Consider the following 22,594-nt stretch of genomic DNA (forward strand, 5'->3'; position numbering starts at 1 on the left):
ACATATCATACGTCATTTGCTTGTTTTGTCATAATGTACCCATTGCCCAACTCGATGCAGGACTATTCGTCGCACCCAACGATTTGCATTCTTGCCAGGTCCGTAACTGCAACACCCCAAACTCCCCAATAGGACCGGAAGCGAGCTCCAAGGGGACTCAAAAGTATTTCGTAAATCAACATAAATTATTATAGAGTATTTTCAAGAGAGTTTATTAAATTGAAAATTTTCTTCGAGCTTCGGGATTTAATGTCTCTAAATAGCTTGATTTTGAAATGCATACTTCTCCCCATCAAAGCATGCATAATTTATAGGAATAGGCATTTCGGTGTCAGTGGCCGCGTTCTGTGGGCGTGACGAATAGTCCGGTCCTTCAAATCTGAGCCCCAACAATGCAAATGCCACCCACAGAGGAGGGAATACATAAGAATTTGTGTGTGCGTCTCACGAAAGTTTTTTTTTTAATCTGCTACGTTTGGGCGACTACAGTATCTTTTGATTATATAAAAGACGGGAGCTCACGAATTAACAACATACAATAAAGTAATTATAACAACATACCAGATGCTATAGTTATGAATTAGGTGCCCCAGCTCTACGGGTAAATCTGAATGAATAGCAATATAATGCAATTACCAATATCATTGACGAAATTAAGTCATCAACTTGAAAACTTACACCCTATGAGGCCCCAATACCCAGGGTTGTAATGACTCGAGTCGCAATTTTTCGGTGACTAGACTTGACTGAAGTCATATTTTTAAATGCGTAAATTTTTTGTATTGACTCGACATGTACTCGATTCATTTTGCATGACTCGAGACTAGAACGGCCAAGACAGACATTCCATGTAACTTCGAAGAATAGTAAAGTTACCACATTATTTGTATTTCGTCTATCAGTTCTGATACTTGGAAATAGGGCCGTAACCTGTGATAACTGATGAAGATTACTATATTATGAATACGAGTCATTCTATATCACTCAAGAAGAGTTGGAAAAAGGGGGTTAAAGCGGATTGACCTGAAAACTGATCTGTGAACATAACGACTTGGACTCGGACTCGAGTCAAACACTATGACTCGGACTCAACCCTATGCTAGCTGACCTGGACTCGGACTTGACTCGGGGATGAATTGAAAATGACTTGACTTGACTTGACTCGAGTCAAAACTATAAAAGTGAGATTGACATTGTGACTAGGTTACAACCCTAGCAATACCAACGTTTGGAGTTGAGGACGAATTGCTGTTTTGGTCCTGATTGTACCTACAACCCACGCTAACATGGTGTATAACTGGATGGCCATGGCGACAGGTATAAATGTCGAGTGAAGAATTGTGAAATAACGATTGGCGCCCGTTTCAAGTAGAGTCATATGAGAATAAAATAAAGTGAACTTAAAATTCTACCTTCCACTTAATACAGATACTGCAAGCTGCCGTTACGAGAAATGGCAAAGAACGTCTCGGTTATGATATATATCAGCAGCTGTTGATTTTAACCATCGTAATGTTTTATTTGACGAGAGTATAAAATTTCAAATCTTTGTCCGGTGTGCGTACAAAATACATACGTATACTACATAGATAGGCCTACTGCTCGCCAAGCAGAAACGGTCAAATTGCGTTTAACTAAGCATAACCAAACAGCAATACATGAGTTACTATTTGAAACTAGGCAGAGTGGTGATTCGATTATGATCTTGCGGCGAGGTATAGTGGCGTCTGGTGTTTATTGATAACTTGATATACGGCATGGCTCACACTGTTCTAACAATCACAAAACAATGTACATCGAATATATATTTACTACGTGTGGATACTTCTTACGCAAGGACGAGCAAAGCTAATAGCCTACTTCTGACGTAATAATGAGCAGTGGCGTTTGTAAATCAGCCACTTGCGCTATCAACAACCTGTAATAATATCTCTTCCTTGTTCACGAATGTTCGGTTATGTCATATTCATTGTACAAATCAAAAGTAATCGATCTCTCACAAAGAAATCGATTAGATATATGAAGTAGTCGATTACGATTACGATTACTTTGGATTTTTTTCGAATGTAATCGATTGCGATTACAATTACTTGAAAATGCTGTAATCGTCGTAATCGATTACGATTACTAATCGCGATTACCCCATGTCTGGTCGTAAGGCACAGGTTGTTATTGCATGTTGCCTGAGCTGGCGACCCGAGCTCAGAATCAATGGACTGTTCTTGTTTTTCATTATTGCAACACAATGGTTCATTCGCTAGACAAGATAGCAAGCTGTATTTCAAAACACGGACGAATGTTGCGAACTCGAACAAGAAAGCATCAGTCTTTTCAGTATTAAATTGACCATGTAATAAATTCGATATGGTGAGATTTGGCGGCCCCGGGATAGTTAAGGCGATCCACTAGGGGTCGCGACCCACAGTGTGCCGACCACTGCTTTAACAATGCAATAGATTATATATAGATACAATATACATATAAAACAATTGATTACGATTTTTTCCGAATGTAATCGATTTTGATTACTTGAAATCATGACGAATACAAATCACGATTACCTATGTTTGATTAGTACCTTCGCCAGAGGCTTCCATGCATTATCTCATAGCGCAGTGGGCTGTGCATTTTAGAGGTAGGCTACTCAACCAAGTTGTGCCTACGTGTACTAACTCAATTGGATGTGACTTTGGATACTTACTTTTCTACTTGAACAGTTTTTAGGCCAAAGTACTTACTTTTTGCACTTTGAGATAAGCTTGCATCACTTCCTACTAGTGAAAATGTCCGCGAAAATGTCCTTATATCACAGCAACTGAATATAATTTCGAAGATTCACCTATGTTGGCAGCATCATTGGACATTCTGACTTAGCCAGGCATGCTTCTCGCTATTGCGAAGACATGCAGTCATCTGCTATTAACTATGCAGGCGGTATACGAACCCTCGACTAAAGGTACTTTTTGAAGATACTTGCTTGAGTAATGTTCAGACTTCTCATTTTCCACTTACACCTGAAGTAGTTTTCAAACTTGGAAATCGCTGCATCTATACTTGTAATTCAGTAGACACGGCGTTAATTCAACTTATAGTATACCTGTGTAGCGACGTTGGCTACTTCAAGCACATCTGGTAATTTACAACGTACAACGACTGTGTCTTCAAAATATACTTCAAAGGTTTTTCGACTCTCGGCTGTGACTGCGATTTACATCTCGCCGCCGTGTTTCCGCGTAAACTATTGAAAACTCTTGAGAGAACGGGGCGGACAATAGGCGAATTCTGAAGATAGGGAGTTCCCTTTCATCGTCGTTACCGTTATTACGTATTACAGTACACAAAAACGGATGACGCTATGACCCTGAGTACTTGTAACAAATTCGAATGCTTGTTATCTAAAAGCTGCTATCCAGGGTTGTAACCAAGTTACAAGGTCCCGAGTCACAAGTCAATCTCACTTTTATAGTTTTGACTCGATTCAAGTCGAGTAATTTTAAATTCACCACCGAGTCAAGTCCGAGTCCAAGTCAGTGAGCAGAGGGTCGAGTCCGATTCAGTGTTGAGACTCGAGTCCGAGTCCAAGTCATTCTGTTCACTGTTCAGTTTTAAGTACAATCCGCTTCAACCCCCTTTTGCAACTCTGCTCGAGTGATATAGAATGGTTCGCATTCCTAATATCCTAATTTTCCTCAGTCCCAACAGTTTATGACTCAATTTTCCAAGTATCAGGACTGATGGGCGAAATGCCAATAATGTGGTGACTTAACTATTCTTCGAAGCTACAATGAAATGTCTTTCATGGCCGTCCAAGTATGAAGTCATGCACAATGACTCGAGTACAAGTCGGTCAATACACAGATTGACTCGAGTCGAGTCATTTTACGCATTTGAAAAATGATTCGAGTCAAGTCGAGTGACCAAAAAATCGGGACTCGAGTCAAGACAATCTAAGCCTCTCAAGTGATATTCTATTTTTGATATGTGGAAATGTTCCGGCGTTTAAAACACCAATGCCGATGACGCATCGATCGGATCGGCATACTTGTGTAACGGACTCGCACGTAGAGGTGGTCAAAGTAGCCAAGAAAGCTACTCAAGTAGAAGTAGCGACGAAAAAATCTACTCAAGTACGAGTAGAAGTACTTCTTCCATAAGCAACCTGAAACTACTTGAAGTAGGATTGACTGACTTTAAATCTACTCAAGTAAGTAAGTAGTTTTGAAAACAGTCTTAATTCCTTCGCATGAGCTGTCAAAAGCTGCAAATTGAGCTATGCGGATAGCAGCACGGAAAGCTTGATTGGCATTGATGCTTCCCAGGAGGTATCAATTTTCGACAGAACAACCATTTTTTCGCATCATTGGATGCAAATTATAGTATTGATATGAAAATCCGATACTAACACTTTGTTTACGGGAAGACCCCGTTTTAGAGAATATCGTGGCATGGCGCCCTACCCCATATTTAGGCGAAGAGTAATACGGAGAAGTTGTATCGGATGCGGTTTCAACACTTTCAGTATATATATATATAGATATAGATTAGTATACGTTAATAACAAATATTGTACAACAAATCAGATCTACTTGAGTAAGTACCAGTAGAGGTAAACTACTTGAGCACTTCTAAAAAGTATAAGTACTCCGTTACTGACCACCTCTGCTCGCACGTATGATATATATATTATATACTCGACACATCACGCTACCACAAGATCACCAGCGAGTCCGACTGTGCAGTTAATTACCGAGCTCGCAATTTCCCTGTCTCGAGAACAAACGAATACGCATCTTGGTGACGGCTGATAAAATAAAGTTACAGGAATTATTTTCCCAAATGGAAAGTCTGTTCTGGACTCTATTCATCAGTGACTCTGATTCCAGAGGAGTCAAGAGTTTCGATACCAAGAGCCTGCAAGACATTTCTGATCGTTCTGTTTTAGTACTAGCGTTAATCAAAATCAATTACGCCGCTGTCTGTTCACGGTCAGCGTGTATTTCAATCTATGCCGTCCATGTCATCAATGTCTGTATCATATTCCTACATAGCAGGAGATGACATTCGCCACATTTTGCGCCTATAGAAATTGACATCTTCTTGTTGCCCCGCGTTGCGTATTTCAAATAGTCGCGTTCGATCAATGTGTTCAGGGGCATAGCTGAGTTGTTATGGAGTCTGTTCTATAATGGCATCGATTTCAGGTGGTTCGAACCTTTCTCATCTTTGGTAACCCAAGCCCTGACACACATCTTCTGATGGTTATGCTCAAGTATTAACGGAAATCAAGTACGCGGACATTCGATGTCATTCAGTTTCGCAACAATCTTTAATCAGAATCGAGAGATGGGAGCCAAAGCATGCCAGGCCCGAGACGCGATAGTTAGGCCAGCGATGGTATAGTGCGCACCGGACCTATTGCAGATGCAATTTTTCAAGCCAGCGGAACTAGGCTTGATGGATACACGATAAATCAGGCCAGCGACGATTACCATTTTGCGCGGCAATCAATGACCCAATTTCGCAATCAGACTTGGACAACTAGATAATTCTAGTTGTCTAATTTCACTAAATTAGAGCGAAATGCCAGTAATCTAATTCTAATCTAATTTGTGAAATGCTTCCATGCTCTAATTCAGTGGTTCTTAACCTTTTTTCCTCCAGCGCCCCCTTTCAAAAATTATCGTGCTCCAGCGCCCCCCAACCTCATATTGTAAGGAATGTAATAAAGACAATGAGTAAGAGGGAGGGCCGTAACAGCACTTCGTCAACCCCCTAAAAACGATTGCCTTGCGCACCCATAGCGTCATAAACCAAACTTCTGAGAGCTTCGCCCGCAAGAACCCCGTAGCGTCATTTCGATGGTCAGCAAAGTTTTTGTGGCCTGGTCGCCCTAGGTACCAAAATTTTGTATATTGCATGAATGAATAGGTGGTAGTTACATATATAAGCCGCTATAGATTTTTTATCCTCTCAGCCAACGAAATCAGATTTACCAGTAGCGCTGAGTGAGCTGTTGTATGGTAAAATAAAGGGCACGTAATTATTAATTGAACAGATTCGGGCGTGCCCATAGGTACAATTATTTCGTTACCAGGGACGTAAGAGCACTTCGTCAGCCCCCCAAAAACGTTGGTCTTGGGCCCCCATCGGGTGATACACCAAACTTCCGGGTGGCTTCGCCCCCAGACCCCCCTTCTGCTATCCGCTATTTGCTGATACTAGTCATCTACATTGGGTGTCCACTGTCCATTTACTGAGCCAGCTATTCTCATCTAGACGCGCGAAGCGCGAAAAGTTTCAATAATTAATGATTGAATTGGTCAATATAATCGGGAATTGCATGTATATTGATATCAATTTTTATGCTCTCTCTTTCTCACGTAAACAGATTTACCGGTAGAGCTGAGTGATGTGTGATTGAAAGGGTATAGGACCCCTTAATAATAATTATACATCTTCGGGCGTATACCCGTTGGCAGGAACGAAACGGCACTTCGTCAGGCCCACCGAAAAAACTTGGGTCTTGGGCTCCCATAGGGTGATAAACCGACCGCCCCCATCACGTTGTTTGCTTTTGCCACGAAATCAGCTGTACTGTTTAGCGAGCCAGTGCGAAGCGCGAAAACTTTCGATAATTCATGATAAAATCGGTCCGTAAGATCGGGAATTGCATATATATTGCTATCAATTCCTTGTCCTCTCTGTTCACGTTACCAGATTTACCGGTAGAGCTGAGTGAGGTGCGATGTTCCCTCTAAGCTGCGCACGTGCGCAGTGCTGACACGGTCTCTGTGCACAGAAAATTTACGTTGCGCACAACAAATCCGAAGTTATGACCTTTTTTAGTCGTTACGCACTGTTGTCCAAGGGTCGTCTGCGCAGTGAGTTGTTGAGTGTGCGCAGACTCATCAAAACGTAGAGCGAACATTGTGAGGTGTCTTGGAAACTGTAGGGCCCGTAACTAATAATTAAACATATTCGGGCGGGCGAACTCGTTGGTATGACTTCGTTGCATGATGTTATTTCGTGACCTCCTGTCTGCTATATATCAAAAAATATAGAATCGCCCAACAGGAATATCTAGTTTTAGATATCCCTGTCGCCCAATCGTACTAAACTAAAAGACGCACACGATTTCAAATTGGTATTTCTTCACTGGCATATAATTTTTCCCCGCCAGATGGAATTCCTCTTCTGGGGTTCAGATTGCCAAGACAGGAACATTCGGCGCCAGTCATTTAGGCGCCCATGGTCAATTAAACCTATATGTCCTTATTGTAGGCTATATATAACGAAGTTTTTGGTGTTAATTTGCTCTGAATACTCAATAAGGATATGTCCTACCACCACATCATCTACTGCGAAGCCATTTATTTCCAGCGCCCCCCATACCGCCCCCCTGAGCCCAGCGCCTCCCATTTTGCCCCCTGAGCATTTCCGCCCCCTTCAAAATCGCCAGCGCCCCTTGGGGGGCGCTGGAGGCAAGGTTAAGAACCACTGCTCTAATCTAATTATTGTTTTCCTTAAAATGCGTCTTTGTCCGAGGCATATTGCACTATTGCAGTGAGTTAACAAGAATATCCCTCTTGCGCAGGGAAATCCAGTGCCAAGCCACCATCGCCTTACTTTCACCCTGCAGTCTTAGTAGATGTTATGACGAATATAGCCTGCTAGAGTAGCTTGTAGTCTGCGAACAACATTATAGTTTCTAAAACTTACGTTAGTAGGCTACATCGCCATTCTGACTAACATGGGCCATGCCCATGGTTACCCTAAAAGAAGTAATAGCTTATTAAAGTATAGTAAAAATCGAGCCAAGCTTGGTGTACAGAAGTTAACCATTCTCATGTTTATGGGAATGCACTGTTGTTGTTGTTTATTAAACAAAAATATGTGGCGCTTATCGCCTCACGGCCTTTTGCGCCACGCACTGTGATTTGATGTGAACTGCATTTTGCTGTATTCATTTCCCATATACAATTTCATTCAATTTCCGAGTTTTTGCGAACTAAGTATAGCTCTAATTCTAATCTAATTTGAAAAAAAGCTGTGTAGCTCTAATTCTAATCTAATTTGGAAAAACTGTGCAGCTCTAATTCTAATTCTAATTTAGTTTGAAAAAAAAAACTGTGGAGCTCTAATTCTAATCTAATTCAGAAAAGCTGAAAATTTTCTAGTTTTCCAAGTCTGTTCGAAATCATCTCAGCGGGAGATCGCGTTACGTTACATTGTGCACAAATTATTCTCGATAATTGGAAACACGCTTGTCGTTAATTGGCCGTGGCCGCGCTTAACACTGATAAAATACGACTGAATATTAACGCCGGAATGGTCATTTCTAAAGGACGGGGTCTTGCTAATCGTCCGAAATACATTGCTTATTTCTAAATAAATCGATCAATTCGCCAGCCAGTTAGTTACAGACTAGTGCGGAGCGGATCGACAAATTCTCTGGTCCGGCCGCATCAGGAAAAGTACTGATTCGGCTCCAATCCGGTTCCGGCCAAAAATGAAAAAGTCCGGCCAGAAATCCGGCCCTACTCGGTACGGAGGTTTCGTGAATTGATAAATATGCCTCGTTTATGTTCACACTGGCTTGGTGGTTACTTACGTGTGGTTGGTTGGTAGTTATATAGTTATAAAAGTTATGCTTATCCATAAAGATTCTGGCCGCATCAAAAAAGTAGTGATCCGGCTCCGATCAAAATTGTAAAAATCCGGCCGGATATCCAATCCGGCTCCGGTCCATGATCCGCATTATTACAGACCTAACCGAATTCTGGGTATGCCGCATACCCCAGAATATCCCTAGGTATGCGCGGAATACCGAGTTCAGCGCCTATGACTGATACTGCTACTAATAAGGTATAGAAGTGTGCATAACAAAAATTCAATCCTGGGTGTAGAGCCGATCCGCGGATTGATCAATCTAGTCTTGATAGGTTGCGGAGTGGGGTTACGGATGTATGATAGCACGCTGGAACCCGACAGCGGCTAAATATCATTAGGTTTGAAAATATGCGAATTAGGATCATTAACATTATTTTTCTTTTCATGTACGTTGCGCAAATTTGATTTCTTCAAATACATCTAGACCAGGGCCGTTGAGTCGGAGATACGAACAAGGTCTTGTCAGTGAATGATTTTGTGAGGTATGTAAATGCAATCAATTTGAAAAATCGAAAATAGGATCTCTGTTATGATTCTAGCGAAACCGTAACATGTCCATTGCCCAGTCTTGAAGTCACTTCGCACCAATTCTCAAGTTTTGTTGTGTGTGAGCCAGTACGCTTTACTGACCAATCTCAACCGTCAGTTTGTCAAGCTGAACTGTACAGTGCACAGTACTTCCTCTGTAGTAACTTACAACTGCGCCACAATCTCAAAACAAAGAACGAATGCGAGCCTCATCGGCCTTGAGGGCGGAATGCGATAAACGGCAGCAATTGGTCGACCATTATATGGTCGTCACACGAATTCGAAAAGCCTCAAAGCGTCAATGCCTTCATCCCTCCGATGCGGATACGAATTTCTTTATGGACAAAAAATTCCGTTTTAATCAAGGTTCACTGTTACCCGAGATGTTAAATTGAAACCGAAGGAATAACATGTGGCCGACGGTACACAGAATGGCACAAACGAGACCCAAAACACGTTCCGGCCTTCACAGAAAATGTCTATTCGTAATCGGGGTTTTTCCGCAATATGACAAACCCTTCCAAAACCGGATTCAAAGGAAGGTATTCTTCAGTAGCGAGTTCAGCTCTTTCTCCGTACGCCAGAAGGACAGGCGTCGTATGAGTCTGGAATCCTAGAAAACACATAGGTTTTATCCATGTGTTGATACCGGTAATCAACAGAGGTGGTCAGTCTTTCTCACAGATTAAAATAGGTTCGGCATACTCTTACTTTTTACACTTTGAAAAATTTAGAAATACATTTTGGAATACATTTGCATCGCTTTTTAGGAGCCATGTCTCATGTTAACCGAATACATATTTTACATACAAAATTTTGTCAAAATTGTAGCGTTATGTCAAAAAAATTGTCATAATTGTTTACGAAGTCTAAATTTTTTTGCAACTCGCATTTCGTTTGTATCATAGATGTTTGCACTGTCGGTGAACTTATGATTTGACATTTTACAGCCTGTAGCCTACTTATAGGTCTACTGTTGCCGACGGCCCATTGTCTGCTCATTGTTACTCATAGATGGTCAAATGAAACAAATAAGTTGCCATGGTGTTATGCTCAATGTACCGCAATATCGTAACTCAGGGGTGGCCAGCCTTTTCAGTCAACGGGCCACATGAGATTTACGGAACATTGCGCGGGCCACTGGAATGTTGATGACCTTTTTTAGTCGTCCGATAGGAGCGAGCCAAATTAGGTAACGTTGAAAACAAGACTTATATTGCTACACTTAAAAATTGATAACAATTATGTCATGAAAGCTCTCGGTGCAATGTGGATTCATGCCCTGGTCGCGCTTGGCAAAGGTAATGAACGAATTCGATCAATAAATATGTTACTTGCATATATTGGGGGTCGCATCTATATACCACTGGGCTCATTTGGCAAGGACAGGATTATTTGGCGTTTAGACATAGCAATATCTAAGGTTTTGGTGAACAGGCCTCTATAATTTTGTGCAAATGTTTCATCGCGGACGATCTCGCTGCGAGCACACAAGCGAAGAGGAATGTTGGACGACACATTATCTCCTAATTGCGAATATAGTTAGACTCAATTCTGCAAATTATGTGTATTTATAATTTTCAGGAGGAGGCTCCAATACTAAATGCACGAAATCAAGTGACAATAAATCATGCAAGTGCTAAGAAAATTTTCAAGTCAACTAAATCTGCTTCGAAATATTCTACTTTACGGTCATATACGAAGATCTGCGATAAATGTGGCTGGCCCCTGGTTACACCACTGCGCTGGAACTGATCTTTTAGTCATCAAATTTCGCGGTCAGGCTAATCAAATTTGGGTTGGCCTTGCAATTTTACCTGCTGTAATAACTAATTTGAAGAATTACCTCACGGGCCGCGGGTTGGCCGCCCCTGTCCTAACTGAAGCAAGTCTGCATGGGGGTTGCCGGAGAACCCGGCCCTTGGAGAACCCGGCCCTACCAACTCGGCCCTCGGAGAACACGGCCCTTGGAGAACCCGGCCCTCGGAGAATTCCTCGGGAAATTTTGAAATTAAGTGTATTCACAAGTATTAATATGAATTAATAAAGTAATAATGTTATTATCAACTGATTTGTCGGTCTTGTAAGGAGGTCAGGGCATGCGTAGGTCACGCAGTCACGGCGTGATCAGATCACGTGATCACGGATTGCGCAAGCGCCAAGTGCGAGAAAGAACGCGACTTTCACATATCGACCACGCGTGGTCGGCTCAGTATTGATTTGACTTGGCGAGGGAAGGACGTATGCAGTTGTATAAACTCTGGAGGGAATTCAAGAAAGGAAGGAAGACACCCCGTCGCCTACTGAAAGAAATTGCTGGGATTAATGGGCCCATTTGTGAAGAATAACAAACCTGATTAGATTAGATTTTTGTCATTTTTATTTATATTAGATGTGATTCTGTCGTTTTTATTTATATTAGATGTGATTTTGTCGTTTTTATTTATATTAGATGTGATTTTGTCGTTTTTATTTATATTAGATGTGATTTTGTCGTTTTTATTCCATTATATTAGATGTGACATTTACCTGATTCAATTGATTGTGTGAAGTTGGTCAGAGCAGGCTGTTAAGGGCAATGCAACTGTAGGTTGAGGTGGGGTAGGGAGACATTAGGGTTCGGGTAGTGGAATATTGGGTTCGGGTAGGATACTAGGGTTGGGGGAGGGGGGATATTAGGGTTAGGGTTAGGATATTAGGGTTGCCGGGGGTGGGATATTAGGGTTAGGATATTAGGGTTGCCGGGGGTGGGATATTAGGGGTAGGGTTAGGGTTGCCGGAGGTGGGATATTAGGGTTAGGGTTGTGGGGGTGGGATATTAGGGTTGCCGGAGGTGGCATATTAGGGTTGCCGGAGGTGGGATATTAGGGTTGCCGGGGGTGGGATATTAGGGTTAGGATATTAGGGTTGCCGGGGGTGGGATATTAGGGGTAGGGTTAGGGTTGCCAGAGGTGGGATATTAGGGTTAGGGTTGTCGGGGTGGGATATTAGGGTTGCCGGAGGTGAGATATTAGGGGTAGGGTTAGGATATTAGGGTTGCCGGGGGTGGGATATTAGGGTTAGGGTTAGGATATTAGGGTTGCCGGGGGTGGGATATTAGGGGTAGGGTTAGGGTTGCCGGAGGTGGGATATTAGGGTTAGGGTTGTCGGGGTGGGATATTAGGGTTGCCGGAGGTGGGATATTAGGGGTAGGGTTAGGATATTAGGGTTGCCGGAGGTGGGATATTAGGATTGCCGGTGAATACAAAATTTCCCGAGGGCCGGGTACACATTTATTGCATTTTTAATTCAAAATTGTTCGAGGGCCGCATTCACCGAGGTCCAGAGTAGTCGAAAAACACCGTGAATACCACAACAAGTAGACCACGCGTGCTTGATATACAAAATTTCCCGAGGGCCGAGTTCGTCGAGGGCCGGGTTCTCCGAGGGCCGGGTTCTCCGAGGGCCGAGTTGGTAGGGCCGGGTTCTCCAAGGGCCGGGTTCTCTGGTAATCACCAGCAGTGCATGCACATTGCACAACTTCAGTGTTGCCAGCCAACAACTGCCGCTGTTGAATGTTCTTTCTCCTTACTTAGTAAGGACAGTCACTTTTCGATTTTGAAAAGCAGAAAACAGTTTGGGATAAGCTGGTATAACTTTTACAAGTGAGAATTGTTGTAACTCATAACTACAGGGCAAAATAACCAAGGTTGTACGGTAACTGAATACTTTTTCAAAATTATTACACCTCTTTGTAATGCCATTGGTTGTTAGCCATTAGCGCCAGTGAAGACGCATCTTGAAATTTCAATAGTATCATTATGGCCAAATCCACTTTTCATACCTTTATTTTCTAGTTTCACTTGAAACTGTTTTGACATGGCTTGGAAACAGTTACTTCTACTTGCAATTGAGTAGAGTTTTATGGCATTACTTTAAATCTAAATACTTAGAGTCTTTGACAATCTATGGAAATCAACCATGCACTAACCTGTGATGGTTTTGGGTTTGCCTGCTTGCCCCACAACATCAACCGCCTGGCCGACTCTGACGCTCACAGGCAAGGGACGTAGCTCTTCATCAAAAGTAACCAGCATCCTCGGCTGAATAGCGGGCACCAACGAATACAGGAGATAATGACTCTTTCCCAGAATAATCGATTTCACATCTAAGAAGGAAACTACCACCGACAGAATGGCCCCGAGAGCAACGGGGCTCAATAGCTGCCGGTCGCTGTGATATGGTTGGAGAGTCAACGTTCCCTGTTGAAATATAACGATTTCGTTGAACAAAGCATCCAGAAAATAGAGAAATTGGTAATGACAAAGATAAAAAGGCACTACTGCAAGAACAACCTAAGACTGCAGAAGAACTTTCGGTCAGTAAAACTATTCACTCACCTTTCCTAAATGAACCAAGCCCTGCGCTAATTTGACGAGGAAAAGATTGGATTGATCTTTGCTGTAATAGACGGCGAGATTTCGCAACATCTGTGCAAGTCTTGCATTGTTAGTGCCTGAAAAGAAAACGGACGATGCTGAATGAGTACGAAAGATAAAAGATGCAGGGAATAGCCTCTTTTCCTTCATTGAAAGCATTGGGCAAGCCCAGCATTGCCACTACGAATCAACGACTTCATAAGGATTATCGAATTAGTTATTGCTGATACTTTGGCACTACACTGATACATATTTTGTACATCATGCTACTTCGGCTTTGACCCACATATCCAAAATAATGTATCGCAACAAATTACTCTTACAATGTAAAAGAAATTCGAACTACGTACCGCAGCACAGACATTGTTTCCTCCAAAAAAACTGCATTGTCCCGGACAATATATCACTACAGAGAGGAGGTCTGGTCAGTATCAAATTACTTCTACTTCCGAGTACTAGAGTAGGATTTGTCTACTTGCACCATTTCCTCAAGCGATTATGTTTAAGACTACTTCCACTCACATTTTCTCACTTTCAATTTGTGAAGTAGAATGAGACCCCAGTTTTGGGATAAGTTTGTATTACTGTTACAAGTGAATTTGTCATAATAACCGTAAGAAATAGCAACTGTCTACCGGTAACTGAACATACATTCCAACATTCTACCAATTGTTGTGCGATTAGTCATTTTACATTGGTCGCAAAGATACATGTTGCAATTTCGAAAGCAGCCACCGCTCTTTCAAACCACTCGAGCGACCTTTCATTCGATACTGCCACTTCAAGTGCTTCTACTCGAGTACCAACTGTGACCATCTCTGTCCCACTAACCGAGTATTCATCAAGCATTCAACTCACCACTTCCGACCAGCCCCATTCCGAAAATCGCATTGTGGGAAACGTCCGCGTCCGAGTCGTGGCTGAATTTTGACAGGGTGTCCAGTACTGGCAGTTGCGGATTTGAGATGGAAATGAGAGAAAGTGCAAGCGGCACAGCGCGACGAACTGCCGGCTCCCCGTAGCGGAACTTAATTGAAAATACTTTGACAAATCACACACTTAAGAGTAAGTATTTAGCCATACCATATGTCCAAATGTTCTGAACGCCATCTCAGACCCGATATCTTCCCCCATGCCAATCACCGCGATACCTATGACGGCGACGGCTTGCCTGGACAATCCCCACTCCGTTTTCGACTTCTTCTTATCGTCCGATTTTGAGTCTTTTTTAGACGACTTGGAAGAGGAAGAAGAGGACGACTCGCCGTCTTTTTTATCGCTAGATTTCGTCTCGCCAGACTCCTCGCTGCCTTCGTCCTTGTTCACGACTTCGCTGCAGATGTGCAGCATGTCCTGGACTTTCAAGACGTTGCCCGTTCCTGCAGCAGGCAGCAATAGTAAGTATGCAGATTTAGCGTTGATACGGAGTATAAACTACAGACATCCAAAAGCGCTTAGTAGTTTCCTGGCGAAATTTGTAAACTGACGAACAAAAAAATGGTCAATGCCATCACCTCTTCCTAATGTTTTGGTGAGCTGGAATTTAAAAAAGATCCAAGATCCTAACCACAGCCTCAGAGCCAAAAATAAGGACAAATCTTGGGACAACGAAGTTTTTATAAGACGTCACCCTTCAAACTAAGGACAAATCTTAGAAATAGAGGACAGTGCAGCTTTAATGAGACATCGCCGCTCAAATCTTAAAAAAAAGGACAATGTAGTTTTTCTAAGACATCGCCGTTTAAAATAGGAAAAATCTTAGAAATAAGATTTTTCTATATGCGAGAGAACGGGCACTACAGGTCATTTCAACACACCGGCGTAAGCGCAAACGTCAACCAGAATCCTCGCGAACCCTCTGAGAGGTTCCGGCACGACTTCCAACGCTGCTAAAATCGCTTCTTCGGCCTCTTGTTTCCCTATACGACAAAAAATAGCAATGAAACACGGGCTCATACTTTCCGGAGACGTCTATTACCTAACACCACGAGTCCCAACGCCAGAGCCAAGTATCTGGCATAAGTGTCTTTCAAGTCGCTTTCGGGACGCTCGATCAGCGTTTGCAAAAGGCCCGATGTGACTTCGCCATTACATGAGCCGACTGCCACAAGCCCGCACGCCAACGCCGTCACCCCTACCACTTCCATGTTGGATTTGGAGTCGGCTAAAACAGGTAGTAGTAGGGATATGATGTCTTCTCTGTTTGATCCGGCGTAGGCCAACCCGAGACTGTGTGATAGAAAGGAATGAATATGTAATGAAATGAAGCTGCAGCTTTCCATAATTGGCATACCCTAGTATAGATCCCACTCTCATTATGTTGCTATTGTGTAGAATGTAGTCGGAGAGCAAAGCCAGAGCCGGGTCGCATTCATTTCTGACACCACTGTTCACTATGCCACAGGCGAGCAGAGCGCCTGCAAATACGGAGTTTGAGGAAAAGAGCGAAAAAATTGAAATAGAAACATCGCGGCGTACCGGACTTGATGAAGTCGTCGGAAGAATACAAGTATTTGTCGATCTGTGTCAAACCACCGTCGACGTCCCACAGGAGAACCAGTCCCAGCGACGCCGTGGCCGCTAGCATGCCTGAATTCAGAAAGAGTCGTAAAAAGCTACGAGTCAAGAGTATTCATTATACCGTAATCTCATCTGAGGTTAGCAAAGAAGAAAACTTTCCTAATCCGGTCCGGTCGTACGAATACAGGTCGTAAGAAAAAATGAAATAAAAAAAAAGCTACAAAATAGCCCCTGCATCGTCGTTATTGAATACATTTTCGAAATCACACCAATATACATCATTGGTCATTGCTGTCAGTGGTTGGTCATTTTGCATCAGTGGTGAAGACGCATCTAGCAATTTTATAAAGCAGCCGCATTCAATCAACTGCTGAAGTATGCGACCCGTTGCGAAAATCAACCTTTCGAAACTACGCACTTGAGCACTCTCCCGACCTTCATATTGATACTTCTACCAGTAATTGAGTATAACAGCTTCTCGGAGGTACAAAACTTCAATGTACAATTGATTAGTATATTCGTATTGAAATGAACCCGAATATTTTCGGCTGACACTCGTCAGGGGTAATCGTCAGCAACTAGTAGAGAATTCAAAAGATATACGATAGACTCGTTATTGGTTAGAAACAAAATATAGATCCAGCACACAGTAACAACCAAAAGCTGTGACAGGCAAAAGTTACATACCATGATCTTTATTTTTGTAAAACCATTTATTTCCGTCGGTGGTCACCAATTTGTCTTTGCCGAAACCGGCATTCACGAATCCGTTCACGTAGGACGAGGCGAGATTCATCCTTGCCGAATCGGCACTAGCCGCCGAGCTCAAACCAGTACCTGAAAAAAAAAACAAGGCTGGAAGCGAATGTCAATACGCCGGTATTGCAGCACTCACGGTTATTTTCCAAGTGTGTTTTATATATGTCCTCGGGTACTTTGGGGTCCATGATGTCCAGTTCTCTGGAAATGAAAAGAAGCAACTCGTTGGAACACGGGCTTACCAAATCAGATTGTATTCCCTACCGCTAGCTTCCTATGAACCAGGAACAGTATTCAAACACATTTCTGAATCGTAGAGAGACTAGCAGCGATAAAGAAATCTGCTTACCGTGCTAGGGATAGAAAATTCGTGTTCAGTTGAGCGTTGCTCATGATCTCGGTGAGATCCGCCATTTCATCGAGGTCACTGTCCACTTCCAGGAACACTTGCTGCCGTCCGAGAATTAACGCTAATTGCTTTTGCATTACTCTAAAGAAGAACAGCAAGTCCGTTAATCACAGCGAATGCAATAAACTAGGGCTCGGGAAAACCAAATAACTGACTTACTCGATTCTGAGTCGAGCATTAGGTCACGAGTCGAGTATCACACATTATGACACTGAAAGAGTACTCTCCATATTCCATACTCTTTCATTGTCATAATGAGTGATACTCGACTTGTCATGTGGAAAGTTCTTGCTATGCGACCTCAAAAAATTTACCACATTCGATGGGCTACCAAACAAGATAATTTGTTATTTTGTTGATCATGCCTATTTCATTGAACTTGATAACTATGACGTGGGTTGATAACGACTTCACAGAAATGCCATTTCCACGAGCGGATGTAGCCAATCGATGCTTCACGACTTCCACGTTGGGATAAATGCATTGAAACTATAATTCTTGTTGACAATATAAAATATGACAAGGGGCGTATAATTTTAGTACTCAAAAAATTCGCCTCCCACTACTCTACTCGAATTGCTACAATTAACACTAAATTCAGATTCAAGTACTTGAATCATTACACTCAGTCCTAGTAACAGCCACAAACATATGAAAGTACTCACGGATCCTTGCAGGAGTGAAATATCTCTGTTATAACGTTCATGTCGTTGAGCTGCAATGCGAGACGCATAGCTTCGGCGTATCGATCAAACTTTCCAAATATTCTTATCGTTGCCTTCAGTAGGGTGATATTTTCCGGGTCGGGCGTGTACGGGACGCAGCTGCAATTTACAGACGGTTGCCACTGAAAATCGCAGGCTACCAGAAAACGAATTGACAAACCTCGTTAAATATAGACACACTCGTGAGTACGTGGTCTTATCAACGAATTGGTCGAGCAAGTCGAGTTTATTGATTTCCATCAGCAAGTCGCAGGCATCTGTCTCTCCATTGTGCTTCATATTGTACGGGACTATTTCCTGCAATAGATGGCAAGTCTGACGATCACTCACAACTACATTCAAATTGTCACCGACTGAACGAGAGATGACGATAATGATTCACACACGACCAGGTCAGGATATTCGCAATTTTTCAAGATCACAATCTCAAACACATCTCTACTCAAAAATGTAGCCAATTGCTAACCTGAATCAGTTTTCCAAGTTCATCCAGCTTCTTACTGTCTGGTTCGCTGTCGTTTTCCATCAATTCTTTCCACTCGGACGCCACTTCGCCAGACAAGTGCCTGAATATAATTCGGCTGTAACCACACGTAAAGTCCAGCAGATGCGATACAATCTATTTCACCTAACATATTCGTGTCCCCACGAGCCAACCTCATCTTGAGAACCAATCAGACGATATTTCAGACATTCTCGTTCTTCTTCGGACATTGTCATCCCAAGAACGGAAACAACGTCGGCACAGAATTTCTGAAAGTTTCGACAGTGTTGACAAGTAAATAATGGTCTACTACACGTTGATTACAGAACAACTTATTGTCGACAGCTCGGCTTAGTAACTACTCTTGATTCATAAGGTCACAAGTAAGTTCTATAAAGGTCATCTATGATGTAAACTCATCCAGTCAGCAACGAGTACTTCTATTCACACGAGTATTCAAAGTATCTCTTGCTTACATACAAAACTTGAGTAGTTATTTATTTAGAGTTCAACTTCAACAGTGTTTGTCAAACTATGTCCTTTTTTGAGAAGAGAGTAGTTGTGGACGGATTTGCAATTTAGAGATCAGCAGATTCCAAATCCTGTCTTGGCTGTTATATTCATATGCAAGTCGAAATCTAAATCTACAATACTTTATATTTTAGAATCATGTCTAAATCCAAGTTCGAGATTCTGGTAATGACAGAAATTCACCTCAAAGAAACATGGAAATTAGGAATTTTACTCCTAATCAAGGCAAAATATTCCAATATAGTTTCTACAAATTCCAATCCATGTTCATATCTGATGGCACTTCTTTTATGAGGCTATATTAATCTGCTCACGGTAGTAGAAGATAATTTGGATAACAGCACCTATTTGTGGCGCCATTAGTTATTCTGCGATAGTCGCAAAAATGCATATTCTAATTTTGAAAGCGATGCAATACCACAAGTCTGCAACACCTTGACACAATTTCCTTCATGAAACAACTCGAGTAATTCTTGGATGCTGGGTATTCTACTCCTGCAAGTAGATTTCACATGACTTGAAAATTGTTACTTCTGCTTGTCATGGAGTAAATTTGTGTTGGTAAAACTCGTGCTCGGTTAATGACTACTCTGACTAACTCCCAAGTTTTGCCAACAAAATCTAAAAATACGAAGTGATTTAAATTTTATCATAATTCAACTTTGATCCCTGGTGGATAAATAGTCAGCAAGATATTTATGTAGGTAACATTTACTTGATTTTCTCCATCCGGCATCTTTGCGTGGATTTGCTTCAAGGAGCCATAGTGAGGACGTAGAAATTTCAACGGTTTAGGGACTGACGTCAATGAAGCCGTTGATGATCGTATTTTTGTCCGGAGAATTTCAAGAGCAGGACGGTATAACGCAGAGTCATTTTCCTGAAAGCAACATAAACATGCCACTCAATCCACATTCATCCATCATTGGGTTTCAATAATTCTTACCTGTAATCTTTCAACGCATACATTCAATTCGTCAAGCAGTTGCTTATCTTCATCGGTCTGTGAAGACAGTTGCATATAAAAGAGCAGTTACAAAGAAACCCACATTTTATGGGGCCTACACCAAATTTTATAAAATGGGTTGCTAGTTATTAAATGAAAATGAACATTCTTGGAAATTAACAAGAACCGTATGGTTGAATATCCCATGGCGGCTTGTGACGTGTTTCATTGGCGATAAGGCAGCGGCTCCTGAGAGCCACAAGTCAACATCGTGCAGAGTCATCATAAAGTTGAGGCAATTTTTTTCAGCAAGGGAGACTTTGCAACATTTATTCCCAGGATTTTCTAGATTATTGGTCGTCATTATTTAGTGCAAAGAGGAGTTTGCTCACATTACCTCTAGTCTGGAGCCGAGCGAAATTGGTGGCATTGTCGCACACAACTTTCCGTCTAATTTCCATAATTATTCTATGCAACACTGCAAGGAACATTTCTGTTCCTGTCACATGCAGTGTATTGCCGAAAACAACCACTGTTTCCAGTCTGGCAAGCACTCTTTTCGAGCCTAATACATTTTTTTGACGTGAAGCTATATCGTTCCAGATAACCAAAGGTTGGAAACCAATGTAATAAGGTGTTACACTGAGAACCGGCGTAACACGCAAAATATATTACGCTAAACGTACGGGATTACAACCCGGAGATGCCAAGTTAATGAACTTATCCTAATTTCTTATTATTTTCTTCCTGTGAATGTAGGCAAACCGTTGTCGTAACTACGCAAGTATATGCATCATATAAGGATACCGTATTTTGGGAATCTGAAAAGAGGACACTTTCACAAAATTTGCAGACTTACAATACCGGAGCGAAACCAAAAAAAATGGTAAATTTTTCCATTAGTACGTGGTTGGTTGACTACAAAAAGGTCATGTTTTCGGCGCAAGTCCCGAAATACCGATTTTCTATGAGACTATCCTTTGGTTGACTAAAAAAATAAAAGGCCAATTTTCTGGCTCAGGTCCCGATAAACCAATTTCCATGTACAAAACAATCCAATTTCCATGTACAGTTAACCAAAATTTTCAAAAAGGAGGACATTTTAGGCGTCCTGAGGGGACATTTTCAATAAAGAGGACGTATGGTAATAACCCTATATTATTACTATATTATGGAGATAAACGATTTAAGCAAAGATTGCAGTTCCACCATCAGCTGGTGATGTTAAACTCCAATTTTACGCTACTAGTATTCTCACTTTAAGATCCTATGGTTCAGAAAGTCTATACTCAGCAATTGAAAGTGCTCTGTCGTATTGGTTTGTTATATCTTTGCCGCAAGTGGGTATACAAAAGTACAAAACTACAAATCCCTTACCAGATCCGATTCCGGCTCGCTTTTCTTCTCCGCTTTAGTTTCCTTAGGTTTTTCCGATGGAGTGTCTTGCGAAGTTGTAGGAGGCATCTCGGAAACTTATTCCTCCCCAGTGCAGATGACAGATCCAATTCAAAATTCTATATCTATAATTCGAAACCTTTCCAACTCGCTGAACGATGACCATTGACCAATCTCTCTCATATGGCGATTCAGCAGAATATATGTCAAGTCATGTTAGTTCGTGCGATAGGTGGGGCCATATACCTATTTCTTTCTGATTTATCTGTTGTTGCAAAATTGAACGCCATATGATTTTAGGTAATCTTTCGAACTAATAAATATTGAAACTAAGTAAATACTTGCGCTGCAGAAATCGCCAAGTTGTTGTTGGTACCATTATTATCCGGGCTCACCGGATTTGAATGATGGTGGTGTAACCGGGGTCGACACAAATGTCAATCAAGCTGTTGCAAGTCGAAGAAATGACCACTGTGATTCTGCCAGAAAATGCTTACGTCATATTTCGGAAATCGTGGAGTCATTATTGTCGAAATGATTCACTTGTGCTAAAATCAAATGTTATAACCGGAAAAACAATTTCGCGACAGATTTGGGTGCAAACGAACTGAAACACACGAGTTTTATCAATAAATGGCGCAAACGGTATGATCAATACAATATATAATCGAAACTTGAAGAAGTGCTTCATTTTACAACCGCCAGGTAGTACTTATGGCATCTAAATTTTCAGCCGTTACGTAATCTACGCAGGCGGACCTATTTCGATTCTCGCCTGTAGCCGAAGCATCAGAGGTTAATTTCTGTTCCTTCCACCAAGTTAGACTATTTCTTACGGCGTCAAGACGCCCGAACAAACACTCCACAAAAGATTATATGTGATATCGAGCAGAAAAAAACAAACAAATAATAACGTTTAACGAAGACAGCCTATCCCACACTGTTACATCGGCCAATTGGCTTTAGTCGTTGTTTGATTAAAATACCATAATAGGTAAATGCAACATCTTCTTGCCTGTTAACTACATCGCATTGCAAACTATGTGTCTTGAGCACATCAGAATATAAATGATTACGATTATTGCGATCAACGTCACGTTCGTGTTTGGTATAGGTCGACTGTAATGCCGCAATTTATAAGTTATTCAATAAACAATAAAAACAAAAAAATGAAATAGCGTTGCTTCTGCTTCGGACATATTATATATT

General features: G+C 41.8%; 1 protein-coding gene across 1 annotated transcript; it reads right to left on the bottom strand.

The window, feature by feature from the left end:
* Positions 1-9,529: 9,529 nt before the first annotated feature.
* Positions 9,530-21,574, bottom strand: LOC145433659 (26S proteasome non-ATPase regulatory subunit 2-like). The gene is made up of 19 exons (XM_080310820.1): positions 21,368-21,574; positions 19,991-20,047; positions 19,760-19,924; positions 18,658-18,782; positions 18,496-18,595; positions 18,190-18,326; positions 17,970-18,128; positions 17,245-17,385; positions 17,032-17,096; positions 16,824-16,973; positions 16,095-16,205; positions 15,910-16,033; positions 15,595-15,845; positions 15,434-15,535; positions 14,700-14,995; positions 14,475-14,643; positions 13,578-13,693; positions 13,169-13,439; positions 9,530-9,811 (listed from the first exon to the last, which is right to left on the bottom strand). The coding sequence occupies exons 1-19, from the start codon at positions 21,452-21,454 to the stop codon at positions 9,678-9,680; spliced, it is 2,760 nt and encodes a 919-aa protein (XP_080166946.1). The 5' UTR covers positions 21,455-21,574; the 3' UTR covers positions 9,530-9,677.
* Between the last annotated feature and the right edge of the window lie 1,020 nt (positions 21,575-22,594).

Source organism: Botryllus schlosseri, chromosome 2 (assembly GCF_051294905.1).
Source record: "Botryllus schlosseri isolate E-star chromosome 2, Bs_hap1, whole genome shotgun sequence".
Lineage (NCBI taxonomy): Eukaryota > Metazoa > Chordata > Ascidiacea > Stolidobranchia > Styelidae > Botryllus > Botryllus schlosseri.